We start from the raw sequence: 20,983 nt of genomic DNA, 5'->3' as shown, positions 1-20,983 counted from the left end.
TACTTCATAAGTCAGCTTTTTTTCATTAAACTTGACATAAATCTTAATTTCTTAACGAGTAAAAGCTTTCTCTTTTCATTTGTTACTTATGACCTTGCATCCTATTACTTCCCGTATGCATGGAGTTGTAAGATCCAACCTCTGAGGATCTGGCAACATTCATGACAAACATAGTGATGGCCGTAATTTTAGTATGGTGCACTCCATCCATCTTAGTTCGATACTGTTTTTCTATCTTTCTCTTAGGCCAAATAGTTATTTGAAATATGGTTTCACCTTACACATGCTCACTCTTTACTTCCGACAACTTTTTATTATCATATAAACTTAGCGTGTAGAGGGCTACCTTTCCCTTACATAAAACTTTCATTGTTTGGAAATTATGTTTTATACTCACACTGACGCAGTGGCAGTTCTGGATTTTACTACTATCATGCCTATGCCTACAACTAGTTCATTGTTATTTGAAGTTTGAAGTTTGAAGTTTATCCTGAGACAGTTGTGTAAGTAGCTGATCATGAACGGTTCTTGTTTACTTTAAAGATTCTTGGGTCCGCAACCAGCCACCATTAGGAGACTTTATCCTTTTGTTATCTCAAGTTTTATTAGCCTTTACGTTATGTGATCAATGTTCTTTTACGTTATGTGATCAATGTTCAATGTTCCTTTATGTTAAGTTATCCTTTTCCCTTTACGTTATGTTCATTTATATGGGAGAATGATAGGTGCTCTCATGATATCTGCTGTCTTCATGATCTTAGGTAGATATTATTTTTTTTTAAAAAAGTTGCTCTTATTTTTCTAACTTGGTTTTAAAAAAATAATATGCACTTAGATTTGGAGAATACCAAGAGAGCACGTAACATTCCCCATTTATATGTAATCATGTACTCAATAAGGATATAGAATAATTATTTTGCAAGCTGATTTTTGAGTGTGACTCTCTTGTTTGTTGGTGTGACACCAACCCCTCTTGTTAATCTTATCTCCTAGTATACTTATTGTTTGGCTTACATTTGTTTTTGGCCTACATAGATTAATGACATGTGAAACGAGAGCCACATGGCATAACATACAGGTTGACTGAAGACCTAGAGAAGAAATTTGATTTTTCCTAAAGATTAAATCAGACTTCTGCTTTTATGTACGATGATGATAAATAATCTCATTTTTGAAAAAGCTATGACAAGGGCACCCTCACCTTGCAATTGACAAACTTTCGCTCTCCTACGTAGATTAATATGTTCACTTCATAACCTCACAATAACAACAAGGGCACCCACAGTTTGGACAAGGGTCTTTATTTCTTTCTTTTTTTTCTTTTTTATTTATTTATTTTTTAAATAAATAAATAAATAAGGTTGAAAGAATTTCTTCTAATTCTATCTATTAAACTGACACGTGTCCAAAATTGGGTAAAAAGAAGTTCTCTAGCAATTTATTGGCCTACATGAAGAAAATCTATATATTTAAAAATTCACTTGATATTATTGAAAAGAAGTTGTTTGTAGAGTACATAAGCATCTAAGATCTTGGTGATATATGCTCACAACTTCCAAGGCATCAACAAGAAAATCTGCAGATACAGAAACCAATTTAATTGTTACCATAGATTGTACTCCAAAAAACGTTTAGAAGAAAATATGAATGCCAAATTGTCTGAATAGGATTTTCTCAGCTCAAAATATTTTTTCTAATTATTATCTGGTAAACACTCCTTCAAATTAATATATATAGAGGCTGATAATTCAACTAAATAGAGGTTTGAATCATTAAAACTGTCTCAGACAAAAAGGTTACCTGCATCGTCCTTGCTAAAACACATTGGCGGCTTCACTCTAAAAACATCTCCATGCAGTCCCCCTTTCCCAACTAGAACACCAAGCTCTGCAATGAGGAACCGTTAGATGATGAGTATAACAAAAGGAAATTTAAGTGAGTAAAAATTGATTAATTTTGGCTTGGAAGACATGTCCGATACCTCTAAGTTTCTCAAATAAAACCACGGTTTCTGCCTTAGCAGGTGTCTTCTCATTCCTGTCAGTCACGAGTTCTAAACCCACCATTAAGCCCCTGCCCCTCACATCTCCAATGACTGGGAAAAATATAAATGTATAAGATGAAAACTGCGTACATAAAATACCAGTTTAAAATATAAATACCGAGTCCGAAAGGAAAGAGCCATACAGATAAACATTGACTACAAATAGATACTGACTCTAACAGGTACAGGGTAAACTGACTAAGGACCATGATATGAAGTAAAATATGATAAAACTCTACTCGAGTCTAATAAGAAAGTCAATATGATATTTGTGTTGGTTTTTCCAACAAAACTAAGCGCTTTTTTGTCTTTATCATTTGAAAAGTTCAATCCCACACTCTAGCTTCAAAGATGGAAACAACCTCCGCACTCCGGCACTCCAATGAACAACAGTTCTCCACTTACTATATAGGAGAAAATATATTTTACCTCCCTAAACTATCCATCCATTTGCACTTTTAACCCTAATATTTAAAATGTGACACTTTACTTTCCCAAACTTCCAAATTGTTGCAATTCGACCATTCTGACTTTTTTTTCTTTCCCCAAAATGCCTCCATCCCAAGTTAAAAAAAAAAAAAATTAATTTAATTTATAAATTAAGGGGTAGCCTACCACCCCAGTTGGGCTTGGGGGTGGCTTCGGCCACCCCTTAATTTTTATTTTTTATTTTATTATTTTTATTTTTTTTTAAGTTAGGATGGGGGCATTTTGGAAAAAGAAAAAAAAAAAGTCAGAATGGTCGAATTGCAACAATTTGAAAGTTTGGGGGGATAAAGTGTCACTTTTTAAACATTAGGGTTAAAAGTGCAAATGGATTGATAGTTTAGGGGAGTAAAGTTTATTTTCCCCTACTATATATTTAGAATAGTGGTCCATTCGTAACTTAATGTTATGTTCAAATGGTGATATTCAATCTTTCTAAGAGTACTATTATCCTGTATGTAGTCTATGTCTAGTGAGCATGCTTGACAAAATCCTGTCAGAGAACCAATATCCTCATGCAATTTTCATCAGCATGATGCAGAAAAGGGAATATCAAAAGTGGAAGAATTAACTTCGACTTTCTTAAGGTTTGCATTCATAGATTAATTCGGCCTGCATTAATCAAATAAAGGTACCTACATGACAGGGTTTTCCAGTACAAAGAAAAGGAGGTCTGCTTATGCATAAAAACCTAAAAGTTGGCTGCTGGATTCATATTTTTATGTAATTTGGAGGGTTAAAGAAGTACCATAAAAGGGCAACACCAATATTAGCTATCTAAATTACAAGGACAAAGATTTCCTCCAAATTTGGTTTGAGGAATTTCTTCCAACCCGGTCTATAAAATTGCCATGTGTCCCATTGTCCCTTACCATATGAGAAACACATTTTTTTTTAATAATTTTACAAAGCTAGGTGTCACGTGCTCAAAGAGATGTATGGCATTTTTATAGACTAGATTGGAGGAACTTGTTTCAACCTAGTTTAAAGGAAAATCTGTCCAAATTTTACAATAGATATACCAATAAAGATGAAATAGAAAGAGATTTGAGACGTGTTAGATTCAAGAGTAATTACTTTCATGTCTTTGCTGAAGAGCTCTCAAACGACCGAGCAAGTGAGAACCACCATTAGTGCAACGAGCTTGACGCTTCTCCTTGTCAATAACTCTGAGCACTGCCAGCCCCCCAGCCGAACATACAGGGTTCCCACCAAAAGTATTAAATTGAATTTTCTGGGCCAACACACTTGCTATCTCTAGGGTTGTCACCACTGCTCCCATTGGTAAACCATTGCCGATACCCTGATCGATTTATTTGAGAAATGTAATGGAAAGGTTGCACAAGATTATACGACACAGAAAGTAATAGACTAAACTCATAAGTTATTTACATATCCAAAAATAAAATAAAATCATAAGTTATTTAACTGAAAAAGGCTACTATAGCCCAAAAAGAAGTAGAAGAAAAATAGAGGCAAATGGCTGATGTAACAATTTCATGACTCTGAGTCTTTCTGTAATAGATTACTATATAGGATAAATGGGTAATGACCTTTGCCATAGTAAGTGTATCAGGAATGACTCCCTGTCTTTGAAAGCCCCAGTAATGGCTTCCTGTGCGACCAAACCCAGTTTGCACTTCATCAGCAATACAGACACCACCGGCCTTGCGTATGATGTCATAAACCAGCTTCAAGTATCCAGGGGCCAATTCAACTGCTCCTCCAACTCCCTATGGTTAACGAAAATGTTCAAACAGTTCGAATATTTTCAATGTCCTTACCAAGGTGGTTGTAACAGCAATTTCTGACCTCATTCTAGAGGCAAAAAATAATAATAATAATAGTGCAAACCTGAATTGTTTCAGCTATAAATCCAGAAACTTTTCCTGAAGTACCAAAATCAATATGATCTTGTAAATCTTTGGCATAACAGTTGGCATCGGAGCCGAAAACTCCATGGTATGGATCTGGGTTTACAACATGATGAATTTCACCCTGCGAAAATTTTGCACTAATTTTGAGCAAATAAATCAAACATGCATGTATGTATACTCGATGCACATTAATGAAACAGATAAACACACCTTTCAGTAGGTTGAAGTGCAGTTGTAACACCAGTGTCAAATTTTTCAATGTGCTATATATATTCATGTATAACTTTCTGACATGCTGAGTATAACCATTGTGGTTCTATTTCCCATTGGTACATTTTTCTTCTTGTATCATGCCCTTTTGCCCCCTTTTTTTTTTTTCATGACATTGTATTCTAAAATTAACCCAGGGCAAGGATTCTCCAGGGGTTACTACATTTGAGATGGAGTATGGACACTGGGTGGAAGAACAAAATAGACAGACCTGTGATCTGAGGAATGCTTTGAATGCACATATAGGGGATACAGAACTTCAAATGCTGGTAACTGATGGCTTGTCGCACTATTTCAACTTTTCCGCATCAAAGCAACCGCGACAAAAGCTGATGTCTTCTATGTGATGTCTGGCATGTGGGAAACATCAGCTGAGCGTTTTTTCTTGTGGGTCGGAGGGTTTCGCCCTTCAAAACTTCTCAAGGTATGGGGACCATGCATTTCTCAATTCATCGGAAAAACTTGGAATGAAGCCGTTGTGCTAATGCGCATCTGTTTTCTTGTTGGGAAATTGTAGGATCCAAGTGCAATTTTAACGGATATTTAGCGAAGTAAAGTTGGATGAATTCTAATAAGTATAGTCAGCCCTGCAGTAATTGGCAATCAAAAATAAATATATTAAGTAATGGAAAAAGTTTGACATTTTTATGAACAACAAAGCACGTGATAAGAATAAATAATTAAATATGCTATTATATTTTATCCTTTTTTTTTTTCTTCCTTTTCTTAACAACACATTAGCACAAAATATCACCATTTAGGCTAACAATTTCTTTCCATTAGAATGCAACGAGTTTAACAAAAACAAGTTTCTATTACTATTCTCAAGGAATGAATCCCTAGTGTCTGCTTCATAGTGATTTTGTCTTACAACAAGGCCAAGACACTTTAGTAATCATGAGTAGCTTTTATAAGAATCATTATCCGGGACTCTTTACATCATGACAATGAAAGGCTAAAATCAAATGCATGCATGATTACCATCTATTTTTTCTTTTCCTCCTAATAATCAACATGCAAAACCTATTTTAAGTTTATTGGCATTTCAATGTTAATTCATACAAGAGTAATATAACAACATCATCTCGTGTCAATAGTGGAAACACTAAAAGATAAATGTAAGTATATACCAGATTTCATATACTTCACAGGTTGGCTCAAGCATAAAGATGTCCAAATAAACGCCATACAATCGTTGGAAATATCCACTGTGTCAAAACAGTTGCATTTCATCTTCAAGATACAGTGGCCCAACACGAGCAATGACATAATGTTCTCATGGCCACTAGAACAACATGTTCATTCCAAAAGCATCCTCTTATGCCCATAATATAGAACTCTAATAGAAAGTCATATCAGTAGGCGGCCAAAATCTTTACAGAATAATAAGGAAAGCAACACATCTCTACATCGAGCATCAACTTTTTGGATGCTACATACTTGAAATTTTTGCCCACTTCACCATCAGATTCTCTGTCTTTTTAAATCCCACCCTGTTTTGCCTACCAATAATCCTGACAAGAGCAGGAACCATCCTTGAAATGGTGAAAACGAGTAGAGTCTCTCACAATAATTTCTCTGCCCACAAGCTTGGAGATAAATTTTATGGCGGAATGACAATCATTACACACTCTAAGGTTCTTCATAATTCTCAATGTAGTGTTCTCTGGAGTACTTAATAGCCCAAATGCAATTGCAAGTTTTTCACTGTGATGTCTGAGCATCTGTTCCTTTACCTCTTGCTCAAGGTCATGTAGTACTGATTCAATATCAGGAATGAAACCCATCTTTTTTATCTCCTTCCAGATCTTTTCCATCATATTGTATATGTCATCTTTCTGTGGGTGAAGCCCATCTTCGACCCCAAAGACATGGACTTTGTTCTGTACCTGAAGCCAACTGAATCCTTGATCTTTCTTTACTCCTCTATCTTTCATTGATTTTCTAATTTCAGCAGCATCCTTCCATCTCCCACAAGCTGAATATAAGTTAGCCAAGGATGAGTAGGCCCCACTATTGCCAGGCTCAAGAAGAAGCAATTTTTCTGCCGCAACTTTTGCTAGCTCCATGTTTTTATGAACCTTACAAGAAGCTAAAAGTGAACCCCAAGATATAACATCTGGTTCAACAGGCATACCTTTTATGAAATCATGTGCTTCTTGTAGCAATCCAGCACGCCCAAATAGGTCAATCATGCATGCATAATGGCTTAAGGTGGGTTTAATTTTATGTAGATCTTGCATAAAATGATAATATCTACGACCCTGTTCCACCAATCCCACATGTGTACAGGCAGAGAGCACACCAACATAAGTTATATGGTCAGGTTTAATACCAATTGCCAGCATCTCTTCAAAAAGTTCTATGGCTTCTTCTCCATGACCATGCTGAGCCAAAGCAATAATCATGGACGTCCAAGAGACAGTATCTTGATTATTCCGTATTAGATCGAATACCTGCTTTGCATTGTTAAGGCTTCCAGCTTTGGCATACATGGTAATTAGAGCATTACTCACAGAAACTGATGATGCTTCCCATGATCTTATGGCACTAGAATGAATTTGTTTGCCATGATACAATGAAGCCAAGCTTGAACTGACACTTAACATGGCTGCTAGAGTGTGGCTGTTTGGCTCGGGGCCTTCTTTAATCATTGATCTGAAAAGCTCCAAAGCTTCATTATTCAAGCCATTTTGCACATAACCTACAATCATAGCTGTCCATGCAACCACATCGCGGTCCCTTAATGAGTCAAATATCTGTCTGGCCGGGTTTATATCCCCAAGCTTGATGTAGCCATCCAACAGGGCTGTAAAAGCTATAACATTGAGAGCTGAAGACCCGCTTTGCTCCACAATCTTTCTTGCAATTTCAACCCCACCGGACTTGGCATACATTGAAACCAAAGCATTCCCAACTGCCCCACAGGTATCAAACTCAGTTCTAATGATATAGGCATGGATTTGTTTCCCAAGATTTAACTTCTCAAGATTGGCGCAGGCCGACAAAGCACTTGCCAATGTGAACTTATCAGGCTTTAATGAAGAATCTTTCAACATGTTTGAGAAGATTTTCAACGCTTCAACATCAAAACCATGCCGGTTGTAACCTGCAACCATTGAATTCCACGAAACTACATCTCGTTCTGCCATCTGTTTGAATTGGCCAAGAGCCAGGTCAACCCGACCAGACTCCATATGCAATGAAATCATAACATTCCATGATGACGTGTTCTTCAATCTCATTCTATCAAAAACAAATTTTGCTGTTATTGAATCACCACACTTAACATACATGTTTAGCATGGAATTTGCCACGGGAATACAACTACCAAGCCCATGTTTAACAACAAATGAGTGAACCTTCCTACCAATATCCAAAGCTTCAATAGCGGCACATGAAGCAAGAACATTAGTAATGGTGTACTGAGTCGGTGAAATTCTACTTCCAATCATTTCTACAAACATCTTAATTGCATTTTCAAAATGACCAATCTGATTATATCCCACTATCATACTAGTCCACGAAACTGAGTCACGATCAGGAATTTCCTCAAATACACGACGTGCTTTATCTAACCTTCCCTGTTTTGCATATGCTGAAAGTATTGTATTCCAAGAGAATGTGTTCTTCATGGTCATGTCATCAAATACGCGGTGAGCATCGGAAGTAGACCCAACTTTTGCATAGAAGTTCATGAGATTATTCATCAAGAACACGCCAAGATGAAGCCCAACTTTGATTATCCGAGCATGAATTAACTTTCCGGCAAATGGGTCTTTGGACTTGAGGCTTGTCTGGAGGAGATATGCATACAAATCCGAAGAAGAGGTGGGAGAGGGTGGGAGCAGGGCATCCATTAGAGACTACAATAATAAAACAATAAATTAGAATTAGAATAGCAATTCGGGGAGGACTGGTTTCATATATCTTTCGCTAATTACATAAAGCGGTGCTTAACAGACCCAATATTGTACTTTAGTTTGAGGAAGATGTAAATGCCTAAATTGGGGAGAAATGAATTAGGGGACAAATTAAAGAGCCCTAGTTTAGCAACGGTCAACTAAATTGAGAAGCAAATTGCTTAAATAGCAAGTAGTTGTTTTGGTTTCGACTCTCATGTAGTTGTTTTGGTCTAGCCCCCACCAGGCTAGACCGTACTACGACGAGGGTTCAACTATCGCAATAGTCTCTCGATGGTTCGTTCAAGGTCTTCTACAAGAGTATCATAGTCATTGTAGCTATCACAGAAGAAGGTTTGTAGGGGTTTCTCCCTTTCTTCTATAAGGTCATCTTCATTAGTTCCTAAGGTTTCACCTGGGTAAGTGTTTTACTGGAGTAGCAAACATAAGGCTAATGTTACCTTTGTGATAGGTATTTATCAATCACAAACCCGGCTAGACAGATATTTGACTCATAAAGGGAGTAGCAAACCTAGCAGCCATATTAAGTGTCAGTTCAAGCTTGGCTTCTTTGTATCATGGCAAACAAATTCATGAGTAGCTATACTTCAATCCAAAGATAGGAGATCCGTTGGGTATAAACGTATAGTTTCACAAATCTGGGGTAGAACAATTTGGAATCTCTGGATGTTGATTGTGAATGCTATTGCTAAGAAGGACCCTTTGATCGTGTGACGCAGGAATCCTGGAGAGTGGTGGACATCCTGTAGGCGAGGAGGCCGTGTTGGAGCAAGTCCTGTAAGTCTCGAAGAGGAGAAGAACCCGTCCAGAGTTCACAAGTAAGAGTTTGAATAGGCATCAGCTAATAGCAATCAACGAGAGAGATCTCATCAAACATTCTATTCATGTAGTGAATAGTATACCTTATCAGGAGGATCTCAGATTTGCGGAGCGAAGTGGGCCCATTCTCATGACTTATACAGATCGTCTATATTTCATTGCGCAAATTAGATCTCTGTCTAATTCTGTTAATATCATAAAGAGAGAAATCTCTTATTTAGAATATAGGTATTTATCTATATAAGCTTTTCCGCATAGGCTGTTTAGACATAGGTGGAATCTCCTTCAGGGAGAACTGTCCCTCTTAGAGGAGGAAAATATTAGGTTTTATCAAGAGAGATTAGATTATCTCTCAGGCGCATAACCATCTTTGTTAGCTGTCAGCCTGCCCCCCATTTGGTATCAGAGAGGGTACTGATTTTGGGGCTATAATTCCTATAACTCCACCACGTTTTGCTGTTGCACTCTTGTGTTTTTTGGTGGTTTCTATGAAACCTGTAAATGCTATTTGTTGAGGCCCCTGAATCCTAGGGGCGTAAATAGCTCGTCCGTTTAACGCTGTTAAACTGATGAAATTCTTCATCTGGACAAAGGGTTCATGACTTAACAGAAAGTCATGAACCCTTTGTCCAGAGGGTCTTAATCTTTTTTAAGTGTAAATTTAGGTTTTTGTTTGTCTTTTGTTTTTTTTGTTTTTAACCAAACCCACTGGCCTGACATTTTTTTTTCTTTTCTTTCCTAAGAGGCTAAGCCCACTTACGTGTTAAAAAGTCTAGTCCACAAACAGTCCAAATAGCAAGAGTTACTTAAAGGATGTGTTTAATTAAAGGACATAATTATCAATTTGCCATCGTCTTCTTCCTCATTTCATCTAACCTAAACCTTAAAACATTCTGTAACACTGAAAACTGCAGCAGAAAAACTCAAAAACCCAACAAAGACAATGTCTCATATAAACCCAACAAAGCCCCTATCAAAACAAAGCTTCATGCATTTAATCACTAAAACATAATATTAAGTCCTAACCCAAGCAACAACAAAGAAACAGAACACCCAAAGAAATCATACCCATTCAGTCAATAGATCAAATAAAGATAAAAAATTATAGATCAATACCTGTCGGGCGAGACAAGCAGTGACAGAGAGACCCACGGCCGATGGCGAGACCCACGGCTAAAAACAGAGTCCGAGTGAGAGACGATCGAGTGAGACTCAGAGATGGACGCGGAGAGAGTCAGAGTCCGAGAGAGATGGAGATCGGATTCGGATATTGAGAGAGAGAGGCATCAGGATTCAGGCATGCAAGAATGAGAGGGGCTCAGAGACTGTGCGCGGCGTTGCTGAGAGTGAAGGAGAAAAAATGAGAAAGTAAAAGAAAAGGAAAATTTGACGTAAAAAAAATAAAAAATAATAATCATGTTAACCTGCGAACGGGTTCGCATTAACCCGTTCGACACGTTTATTAAATGTGTTATAAGAGGGTTGACCCGTTATGACCCGAGCCCGATTAACCTCAACTCTAATTCTATAAATACGCGTCGTGTTTGTATCAAGTTCGCAGGTTACGGGTTAAATTGCCAACCTTAACAATAAATAATCACTCAGTTGGTCAAGTTATAGCTCAATTGATCTTAAGGAAGCACCTGCGTTCCCATCATAAAAGCCCCTCCTAAATGGTTTATAATAAACAATTGTTACTATAGTTATGCCTAGGTAGAATAGACATATTTAATCGCCCCTCTTATCATTTTTGCTAAAAAAAATAAAAAATAAAAACTGTTGGTTTTGCTCACAAAAAAATTAAAAATAAAAAGTTGTTTTGGTTTTGGGCTAAGGACTCAAAAGACACAAAATACTTTCAAGAAAAGAAATATTCATATGCTAAATCATTAGACGTTTTCAGTTATCCTCTTTACATTTGATGATCCTTCTTGAAAAGGTTGCTCTTTTAAAGTATAACAAAGAAAACAATAAATAAGAAAGCATAGCTTTACCTATTTGCTTTTAAGTACTTGATTAGTTAAGTAACTTAAATGGGACATATGTCACAATTTTATTGGTTTTGATGTGTCATATTATTGGAATATATTATGTTGGTGGACAAAATTTGACAGTAGAGAGTAAATTGTTCATTTAACATATCTCGGGAACTTCTGAATTTATTTTGATACTACATGGAGCTAATTACAAATTAAGTAAACCATAAAGATTGATTTTACATTTTTTACCCTTTTTTTGGCCAACTGCAAGAGGAATATCCTTAAAGTTTAGGTTTAGGACCTTATTATTATCATTATTATTATTATTTTAATAAAAAAAAGTTCGATTTTTATAAATAGGTCAATTGGGTCACCCGTGGGTTAAGCATGATGACCCGGAATTGACAAGTGGTCGACCTGGTAGTAACATGAACCCAACCACACCAAAGTCTAACATGTTAATTTCGTGTTGGGTTCATAGTCGTGTAAAGAATTATCAAGTCTAAATATGGTTAATCAGGTTGAGATGGAGAAGAGATACGGCTCTCAATGTCTTCAATATAAAAATAGTGCTTCTATCATAAGCAAATGAGATAGAAATTACCCGCGACCAATCTATCACAACCATGAAAACTCCACAAGGAGATCAATATAACAACAACAAAGCAAATCGTCAATCTTGTTCAAGAACAGAAAACTTGTGCACATTTGCCGCTCTTATTACAATGTCAATTCCACATTACAATCATCTTCCAGCAGCAGAAACGTTACCAAAAGTTCAAAAACCAGCAGGAAGTCCACCTTTTCTTGGGTCACTCACGGCCACAAGCTTTCCAGCGCCACCATTTTCGTTTGAAGAAGTCCTTACATCTTGAACTATAAACTGGCAAATAGTCCCGCCAGCAAGGCTTTCTAGGACATGACCCTTTTTCCGAAGGGCTGCCCTGATATCAGCAGGAACTTCAAAGTGGTCGCCACTCACAGTTGTCCAGTTCTCATAGTATACAACATTAGGTATCAGCTGGTTAAAAAAATTGTATCAACATAAAACAAAAAAACAAAAAAAAAGCTCAAAAATGGTAAAATTAATGCATTTTGCTGCAGGATTAATATGGGAACAAGAACCCCGAAAACGAAATCGAAATAAAACAGCCTGCTCTCCAAAACAAACTTTTCTATAGGCATTGATGCAGTCTTATAGTATTATATGGAATATTTGAAACCTCGTCAAGAATCTCAGCTGGTTAGGCGACTCAAATGATAATCATGGTTTAGTATTTTTTTTCTAGATGCACCAAAATTCAGCTCCATTCTCATACTAGGAGAACCTAACTCACTGAAGGATTAACCAATCCAATCAGATGTGTTTAGAGTTTAGACCTACGCAGCAACCTTTTCTTGATCTAAATGCCAGCATTAGCACTTACAATCCTCACCTCACAGCATGAGTATGCATCATGGAAGAACTTATTATTATGTGTGGATCATAGGGTATATTGAGAGACAGAGAGAGTTAGGAAGATGGACTTAGATAAAGACCTGGTGATAGACTCTTGGTGCCATGACAGAAGAGAAGGGATCCATTCCCCTGGCAAAATGATTTAACAAAATCTCTGCAGTTCCAGCAATAATCATGCCTCCCCCACTAGCACCTACCACAGCTTTCAGTTGCTCATTCTGTAGAAGCATAGAAAAATATCACATGATTTATTGCACAGGAATATACTGCATAATCTATGCGACTCATTCTGAAGGATCCAATGAGAAATAGGAAAGTCCTGGGCAGTACTGACAATTAATTCACTAATTTCAAAATGGTGCCAGTCCTCAATTCAGAGGAGAACAATCCTAGAGCATAATTCGGTGGAAACACTCCTAGAGCATAATTCAGTGGAAACACTCCTAGAGCATACCTTTAAGACAATAGTAGGTGCCATGGATGATAATGGCCTTTTTCCTGGCTTGATAAAGTTTGATGGTGCTGGAGGTGGAAGACCTGCAGAAACATTCATTGGAATGGAGAAATCATCCATTTCGTTGTTCAGGAGTATCCCTGTACTTGGTGACAGTATTCGAGAACCAAAATACGAGTTCACTGTCGAAGTCATGGCAACAGCATTTCGCTCACGATCTATGATGGATATATGACTGGTGCCATGATCATTGATCTGATTCCATCTGTTAGGAAACAAGATTCAGTATAAATAATTTTATAATAAGGTTATAAATTGGAATACATGATGATGGGTCATCTACAAGAGCAAGAGACATGAAGAGGTAAGGACAAGTCATGTATGGTTTTAGTTAAGCACCAAACATCTGCCCATAATATGCAAATTGCAGCCTTTGTTGTAGGTATTTTTATTCAAATTTCAACCACCCAAATGAATGAAAGTACTTTCTGAAAAACAAAGTATCAATTTGAATTTTGATGAAAAAAATATTCCTATCGAAGAAATATTGAGTGCCTGATTAGAATAAATTGCACGCACAGTAATATGATTTTATGCTTCACAAATCATTTTGGTACTCCTCTAGATTCACTACATTTTCATACTCATGCTTTCTCAGATGCACACAAACATTATTGTTGAAGACTTATGGAAACAAGATAGATCACAGATAGAATCAATTCAAATTTTAAGGAGCATCAGTTGCAAAATGAAACAGAGAAAACTCAATATTTGACAAATCACCATTGCTTTTTTGGCTGAGACACTTTAGTTACTTCATTCAAGAACCAAAAATAGATTTAAATTTAAGACCTCAACTTTGTCACTAAGACAACCAAAAGTACCTGAATGCCATGATGTGGCACTAACACCACACGACGTGGTAGGACTGTTGAATCAAATGTACGAATTTGAGACAATATAATGCTAAGTTTCCCAACAAATAAATAAAATATAATACACAGTTTGTATATATGTTATTTAGCCTAATGATCTTATAGACGAACTGCTTCTACCAATTAAGCAACTTACCTTCCACCATAATGTCCAGCATCAAATGTCATATTGTCATATATGGTTTTCTTTAACTCTTTGGCAAACTTAGGAGAGAGCATATCAGATAGAACTTTGGAGACATCAACATAGTCAGGATCACCAAGATTCATCTTCACAGCAAATACATGTTTCAAAGCTTCGATTTCTCGATGGACTCCAAGGGAGCCAGAAATACCCAAAGGTATTGCATATTGAGCAAGAATGTTTAGCATCTGTTGTGATGAAATAAATAAAGCTAGGTCAATGACAGCTTTGTTTTTTCCTTTTGTTATTTGTTTTCCTAAAAAGATTAAAATAAGAAAAAGAACATAACCAAAGCAGACCAGAGATGTACTTACAAGTATCACTGGAGGACCCCCTGAAGGAGGAGGCATGCCAAGTATTTTAAGCCCTAAAATGTTAGCAGAGATTGGTTCTTTCAATTTAACTCGATATCTTTGCAAGTCCTTCATTGTCAGTATCCCTCCAACCTTCTGAATATCACTAACCAAATTGAATCCAATTGAACCATTATAGAAGGCCACTGGGCCAAATTTTGAAATTGTTCGTAGTGTCTGTGCCAGTTTCTTGTTGTGGCAGATATCACCCAGCTGTAAGAGACTTCCATTTGAAGTGAATATACCACGGAGTCCCTTCTCTTGTAAGATCCCTGACTTTGTTTTGACCATCTGCATGTGGAGATATGGTGATATCTTAAATCCCAAACGAGCAAGACGCTCAGCTGGCCTTACAAGCCTCTTCCAAGGAAGCCTTCCATGTTGTTTCCAAGCTTTGTGAAGGCCCGCAATTTCCCCTGGAACTGCGATGGAGAGGGCACCTTCTGTTTTCAAAGTAGCAATGGCAGCATACATATTCTGAAAATGAATAATTATGAAAGAGAATGATCTAAAGAATCTTTTACGCGAAACATGAAGTTCAGCAAGCAATATAATAGGTACCAATCCAACATTTGTCAATTTCAGTCGCAGCTTAAAATGATTAAGTTTCCAGATGTATCTTCACATTAGTGTATAAAGTATGCAGATCCGTATTAGTTGCAAAGAAAAACAATATTTCATAAGAATTATTGGGTCATATCTCTGGACATGCATGTGCTAAACTCTGTTTCTGTTTTATTTTATTTTATTTTTTGCTCTTTTGGCAAGTAAGAGAAGTGCCAAACACAATGCAACCATGGAGGAAGTATGAAAGAAACAAGCCCCGAAAAGATTCTTCATTACCATACTGCGTTTAATAGGAACTGTTTGCACTCACATTCAAAACATATTCAAAGAAAAGATACAGTTAAAAGTAATTTGAAATACCTCAGAACCTTGCAAGGGGGCAGTTTCTCTCATATCAAAGGCTTGTGCCTTCCCACTGGCTAACCTAAGAAGCATAAAGGCTCCTCCACCAATGCCACTTGATGCTGGACTTACGACTCCCAAGCAAAGAGCAGCAGCCACTGAGGCATCAACGGCATGACCTCCTTCACGAAGAACTTTCATCCCTATTCTGGAACATCGGCGATCATCAGTGGCAACAGCACCATGATGTGCTATAATTACCTCATGTCTATGTTTGGTGGGACCACTGACAGAATTAAGGCTTGAAGTCGGAGGCAACAATATAAAGAAGAGAAATGTAATGGTAGGACATAAGAACAACCGAGCTGCAACCAATAGATACAACACCCTTGAGTTCCCAGGAAAAAAATAAAGAAAACACGTTCTGTTCAACAACTTTTGATATAAATATAAAAATGTCAGTCAGAGGGAAATCATTTTTTTAAAGAAGACTGCTGCGTGGCCGGGTGGGTGGGGGGGGGGGGGGGGGTGATGAGTCAGTGAGTTACTAATAGCATGATAATGGATACAGAGATAGATAACAGTTGTTTTTCTTAGAAAATTTTATCATTCACATTTAACGAATTTTTAAATGGACTTCATAAATTTGATACTAATTAAAGATCAATGCTATAAATTTATTCTTCTGTATGGTTTACTTCTGTTCCTTAATGAAACCACAAGGCTATTTACAAGTACTTTGTTTCCTTTTCAATTTTCATAAATCTTATGCTTGGTCTCTTTTAACCCTTTGTTCTTGTAATCTCGTACTGTCACTCCAAAATGAAACCAAAGATCCAGACAAGATTTTTTATTCTAATAACATTGCTACTAATCTTATTACCATCTTAATCAACTAATTGTGTTTTATTGCGGAAATATGAGTACTTTGATAAATGTCACTTATCAGAATAGGTAATTGCATTCACCATAAATTTACTTGCATACTTGTTACATAGATAAGCTTGACTCTTATATTTCACAAAATAATTATTACGTGTCTTTGCACTGATTCGTTTGGCATATATACTCTCTCTCGTCCTCCTTTTACCAATAGAGAAAAAGGAGAGAGAAATGGACTAATTTACTAAAATCAATAAAATACGAGAAAATGGCCTGGAAGCAAGAGTAAACAAGCTCTAAAATAGGTTTCAGATCACCAAAACTTGACAGTTCCTTTATAGCCATGAAAAGAGTGAGTCATCAGTCCAGGGAAATATAAATCAAATGAAATTCCAGAAAATCTAAAAGATCTCCTAAAATTCTCTCAAATCTAGAATATCTCCTCCAAATTCAATGTCATTACATAGATAATTGGACACAGAAATGACTTCTGACCTAAATTGATCACTTTGATTGAATAGGTACTTATGTTATAGCAATGCTCTCTCTCTCTCCCCCTCCTTTTTACCAAGGGAGAAAATGACTGCGATGTATCTAAATGATAAAAATAATATTAACAATATGGCACAGCAATATATGGACAATGAGCCACATCAGGAGGGTTCAAAGTATTAGTAGCTCAGCAATATTGGTGTAGATGCCCAAAAACAAGTACGCCTGGTTTTTAGATTTTCCAGCATAAGTTCCAAAAGCTCAAGCACATGGGTGCCTCAGCAGACATAAACAAGTTATGTTAACCCTCAGTTTTCTGAGATTGCTTTTGTAGGGACCAAATGAAAGATAGGTGAAAGATATAACATTTTTAGTAAGATTATATTGCAGTGACCCTATTCTGGTCAAACAAGGATAAATGACAGTTGTATGAGATATTGTAGTATTTCTATAATGATATAGTAGCTCCAAATGGGTTTTTATGGGTAGATAATGTAGCACCCCAAAAACTTAAGTGCCATATTGGCTGGATGGATTGTAAAGGGGTTGCATAGGTGCTAAGTCCCATATTAGTTCCGTACTAATTGAGATTGGGCTATATAAAAGTGACTTTATGGAGCTTCAATTATAATATAGACTAATCATTTTTGGTTAATAGCATAAATGTGACTCACACTTTCCCTAGATTGCGACAAATGGTATCAAAACTAACCTAATAATACCATATAGCATTGGGGCATTACAACTTGACATGGGCCCTAACAAGGACGCTAGAGATTTGATCGACGGATATTATGGCACCCCAAATAGTTAAGTCCCATATTAGGTGGATAGATTGAAGGTGTCAGATGGGTGTCAAAGTCCTACATTTGTTCCTTGCTAGGTGAAATTGCGCTAGATAAGCGATTCTAGGGGGCTCCAATTGTAACATTGACCTAGTCTTTTTGGGGTAATAACATAGATATGGCTAGAACCTTTCCTGGGTTGTAAGGGAAGAGACATTTAGTGCTCTACTTACAGCATCAAGTATGAATTAGTGCAAACTAATTGGAAGAGTTGGTTCCTAAAGGTACACAATGGTCATTGAGGATAGATATGGTCATTGAGGATGAAGTTTAAGCTATTTGATTGGAAGTTCTGATGAGGATATATAGAGGCGAGTATTCCAAGGTTCCTACAGTCCTCAAGATTTTCAAGTGAGCAACGAATCTTAAGTCAACTACCCCAAACTCCCAGCCTTCAAACCATGCATTGCAAAGTTTCCCCACACCAAAGGTCTAGAATCTACAACAATTAATGCATGCTTGGCAAAATAAGGGTTGCTTGAATTGCAAGTATACTTTAGCATTGTGTTCCGCTTCATATGCTGCAAAGCAAAACATTCTTTGTTGTTCAAAAGATCCAGAAGACATTTCACGATTATAGATCTAAACCAGCCACTAATATGTCAACAATAATATTGTTCTAGTCAGATGCAACAGCCAACAAAAGATTTCCATCAAAGGGAGTTAGACAGCTTACATGTAGATGCCATCAAGTACAACAAAATATCTTAGATTATCTCTGCCAGAAGATCTGCTTTTACACAGTCAAGAAGAAGCTTGTTACTGGCTCTCTTTGTAGCATTGGTGGTTTGGTGCTTGAGTGCTCTCAAGGTCAAACGGAACCAGTAGACGAAGCTTGTTTTCTGCTCCTGCACAACAGGATTGGTGTGTATAATGGAGTTAGGTCAATGCCATACATAAATATTTTTCTTAGCAAACTCTCCCCCAATAGACTGAGTTCTATATTATTTATCACAGCTAGCACATTGAATAGGTAACATAAACCAAGTTATTAGTCTACAATTAAATTGACTCTCTCATATTAGGATTTAAAGATGTGCAAGTCCCAATCATAAAAGCGTTAATTAGCACATAAGCCCATGTTAGTCTGGTGCATAAAACTGAATAAACTTCCATGATAACTATTAGTGTCAGTGTGTCACCAACAATACCTCCAAATAGTTCCATATCTGTTACCACATCCTAGTTCTGCTGTGCATCCTTTCCACAAACAGAAATCTTAACCATGGGGATTTTAAATCTGTGGATTAGCATACAATGTTGTGCAACTAAGGAGCACCAAGCTTAATAAGCATCCATCGTCACAATGAGGTACATAGTTATTGTTTCCACCATAACCATATCCAAATTCCGCCCTTGTAAATCTTATGGTCTCTGAAGAGTAAAATCTTAAATCAATGGAGTTCAAATCTATGTATAATTAGCACAAAACACCAAGCAAGGAAGGTGGATTGTAAATCTTATGGTCTCCGAAGAGTAAAATCTTAAATCAATGGACTTCAAATCTATGTAAGCAAGGAAGGTGGATGAAGCTCAGCAATGGGAAAAATCATTATGATCAAAAGCCACCAGTCCTAGTCCAGTTCTACCACCAAACTCCCACTTCAAGCAACACCAGGATCGGGATGTGGCCCCACCTGAATAGTTAGTTTTTTTTTTTTTTTTTGGTTAAATAGGATTGTAAACTCTTTAAACTAAACAAAAGTGTCTCCCATCTTGGCAGAGCATCCAGGCTCCAGCAGTAAAAATCAAATCTCCATCCTACATTATGGACTTGAATGCAAAATCTGATTAGTGTAGAACATATACTGTCTAAGCCTGAAAACCAGGTAGGGCTCAGACGATCAAGGCACCAATAGGAAACTCGCATTGTGATGAAAGCAGAATTCGGACAACATGCAGCATTTTTCCCTCATGTGACAGGCAAGACTGCATTTTCTAATTTCCTGCATGTGGCAGGCAACCTTTCACATGCAAGCTTCCCACCTATATTTCTTTATGAGTGTCACTGCACATTACGTATTTTAAAATAGGTGTACCACTAGTTTGATAACCCCAGATTTATGACAAGTCACATACGCAGCCAATGTGTCTTGAACTCAGGCCCTCACCCTTCACATTGTTCTTATGGGAGGAGGATGTCCCATTTGAGGTAAAGCTCATCGGCAAATATGACTAAACTTTATCACTGACGTCATCAGATTAGGACATTAGAACCATACTCTGTAAATTTGAGATTATGAATTCTAAGCAGCATAATGTTAAAATATAAATTAAATGATTAAATTAACCATTTCTTATCATGTCCGAGGATATTGCAATTCAAATCCAAACATAACCCATAAACCTTTGCCATTAAAGTTTCTTATTCAATGAAACTTACAACTTAACTGAACTATACCCAAATTTTCAAATTCTTTTACCTGCCATTTCTCTACACACCAATGTTAATGCTCATTCAATTTCTCCAAGCAATCCTAAAAAATCCATACTAAACGAAAACCCATTATTAAAAAAAAAAAATCTAAAATCACTACTTACATGACCTGAGCCTCCTTTGGATAAATCAGCTCACACCGTCTGTGTTCTCCTTCTTCTTCTTCTTCTTCTTCTTCTTCTTTTTCAGCGTCATAGACTCGTATTGAAAGCAGCACGCAAATGCACAAGTGGCGTGCACCCATTTGGCGATAACAGTATGATTGGAAAGGGAAGTGATAAAGATATTAACAAATGGTTTCATTTCGTTCTTTGTCAAAATGATTATTTCAGAGTTTCCGGACACTAAACTCTGTCGCTTTCTTAAGACTCAGTCTTAATTTGGTTCGAATTTCGGGTTCCGAACCAAGTTGCGGGTTTGGAGTGAAGATTTGGAGATCGTTGGATTGCAATTGACCAGCACTAGCAGACAGCGACAGGGCCGTGCATAGTTGCTATCGTCGATCTTTTCTTTCCGCATGCCGCCTGCACCGGTAGAATAATATTACAATAGTGAGTTTTTATACTTATGGGTGATTTTTTTAAATTATTTTTACACATATCCGGAAAAATGTGAGATAATTATTCGAACTAGTA

The 20,983-nt window shown here is 36.9% G+C and overlaps 3 protein-coding genes across 4 annotated transcripts; all 3 read right to left on the bottom strand.

The window, feature by feature from the left end:
• Positions 1-1,466: 1,466 nt before the first annotated feature.
• LOC132165949 (alanine--glyoxylate aminotransferase 2 homolog 1, mitochondrial-like) lies at positions 1,467-4,734 on the bottom strand. The gene is made up of 7 exons (XM_088511588.1): positions 4,714-4,734; positions 4,385-4,528; positions 4,084-4,263; positions 3,608-3,833; positions 1,982-2,095; positions 1,801-1,887; positions 1,467-1,576 (listed from the first exon to the last, which is right to left on the bottom strand). The coding sequence occupies exons 1-7, from the start codon at positions 4,732-4,734 to the stop codon at positions 1,488-1,490; spliced, it is 861 nt and encodes a 286-aa protein (XP_088367714.1). The 3' UTR covers positions 1,467-1,487.
• Positions 4,440-10,727, bottom strand: LOC132165672 (pentatricopeptide repeat-containing protein At2g22070). The gene is made up of 4 exons (XM_059576331.2): positions 10,536-10,727; positions 5,808-8,543; positions 4,889-5,264; positions 4,440-4,528 (listed from the first exon to the last, which is right to left on the bottom strand). Exon 2 carries the CDS (start codon positions 8,535-8,537, stop codon positions 6,180-6,182), a length of 2,358 nt encoding a protein of 785 aa, XP_059432314.1. The 5' UTR covers positions 8,538-8,543; positions 10,536-10,727; the 3' UTR covers positions 4,440-4,528; positions 4,889-5,264; positions 5,808-6,179.
• Positions 10,728-11,946: 1,219 nt separating this feature from the next.
• Positions 11,947-20,757, bottom strand: LOC132165674 (glutathione hydrolase 1). 2 transcript variants are annotated; one of them, XM_059576333.2, is made up of 8 exons: positions 20,453-20,757; positions 18,588-18,759; positions 15,711-16,057; positions 14,745-15,260; positions 14,383-14,618; positions 13,312-13,576; positions 12,938-13,075; positions 11,947-12,419 (listed from the first exon to the last, which is right to left on the bottom strand). In XM_059576333.2, the coding sequence occupies exons 2-8, from the start codon at positions 18,598-18,600 to the stop codon at positions 12,177-12,179; spliced, it is 1,758 nt and encodes a 585-aa protein (XP_059432316.2). In that variant the 5' UTR covers positions 18,601-18,759; positions 20,453-20,757; the 3' UTR covers positions 11,947-12,176. The 2 variants fall into 2 exon arrangements, with proteins under 2 accessions (XP_059432316.2, XP_088367925.1); XM_088511799.1 differs by having other exon boundaries at positions 18,588-18,753.
• Positions 20,758-20,983: the final 226 nt, after the last annotated feature.

The sequence above is a fragment of the Corylus avellana genome, chromosome 11 (assembly GCF_965113065.1).
Source record: "Corylus avellana chromosome 11, dhCorAvel1.hap1.2, whole genome shotgun sequence".
Lineage (NCBI taxonomy): Eukaryota > Viridiplantae > Streptophyta > Magnoliopsida > Fagales > Betulaceae > Corylus > Corylus avellana.
The sequence above is the reverse complement of the archived record's forward strand: the minus strand, read 5'-3'. Positions and strand labels throughout refer to the sequence as shown.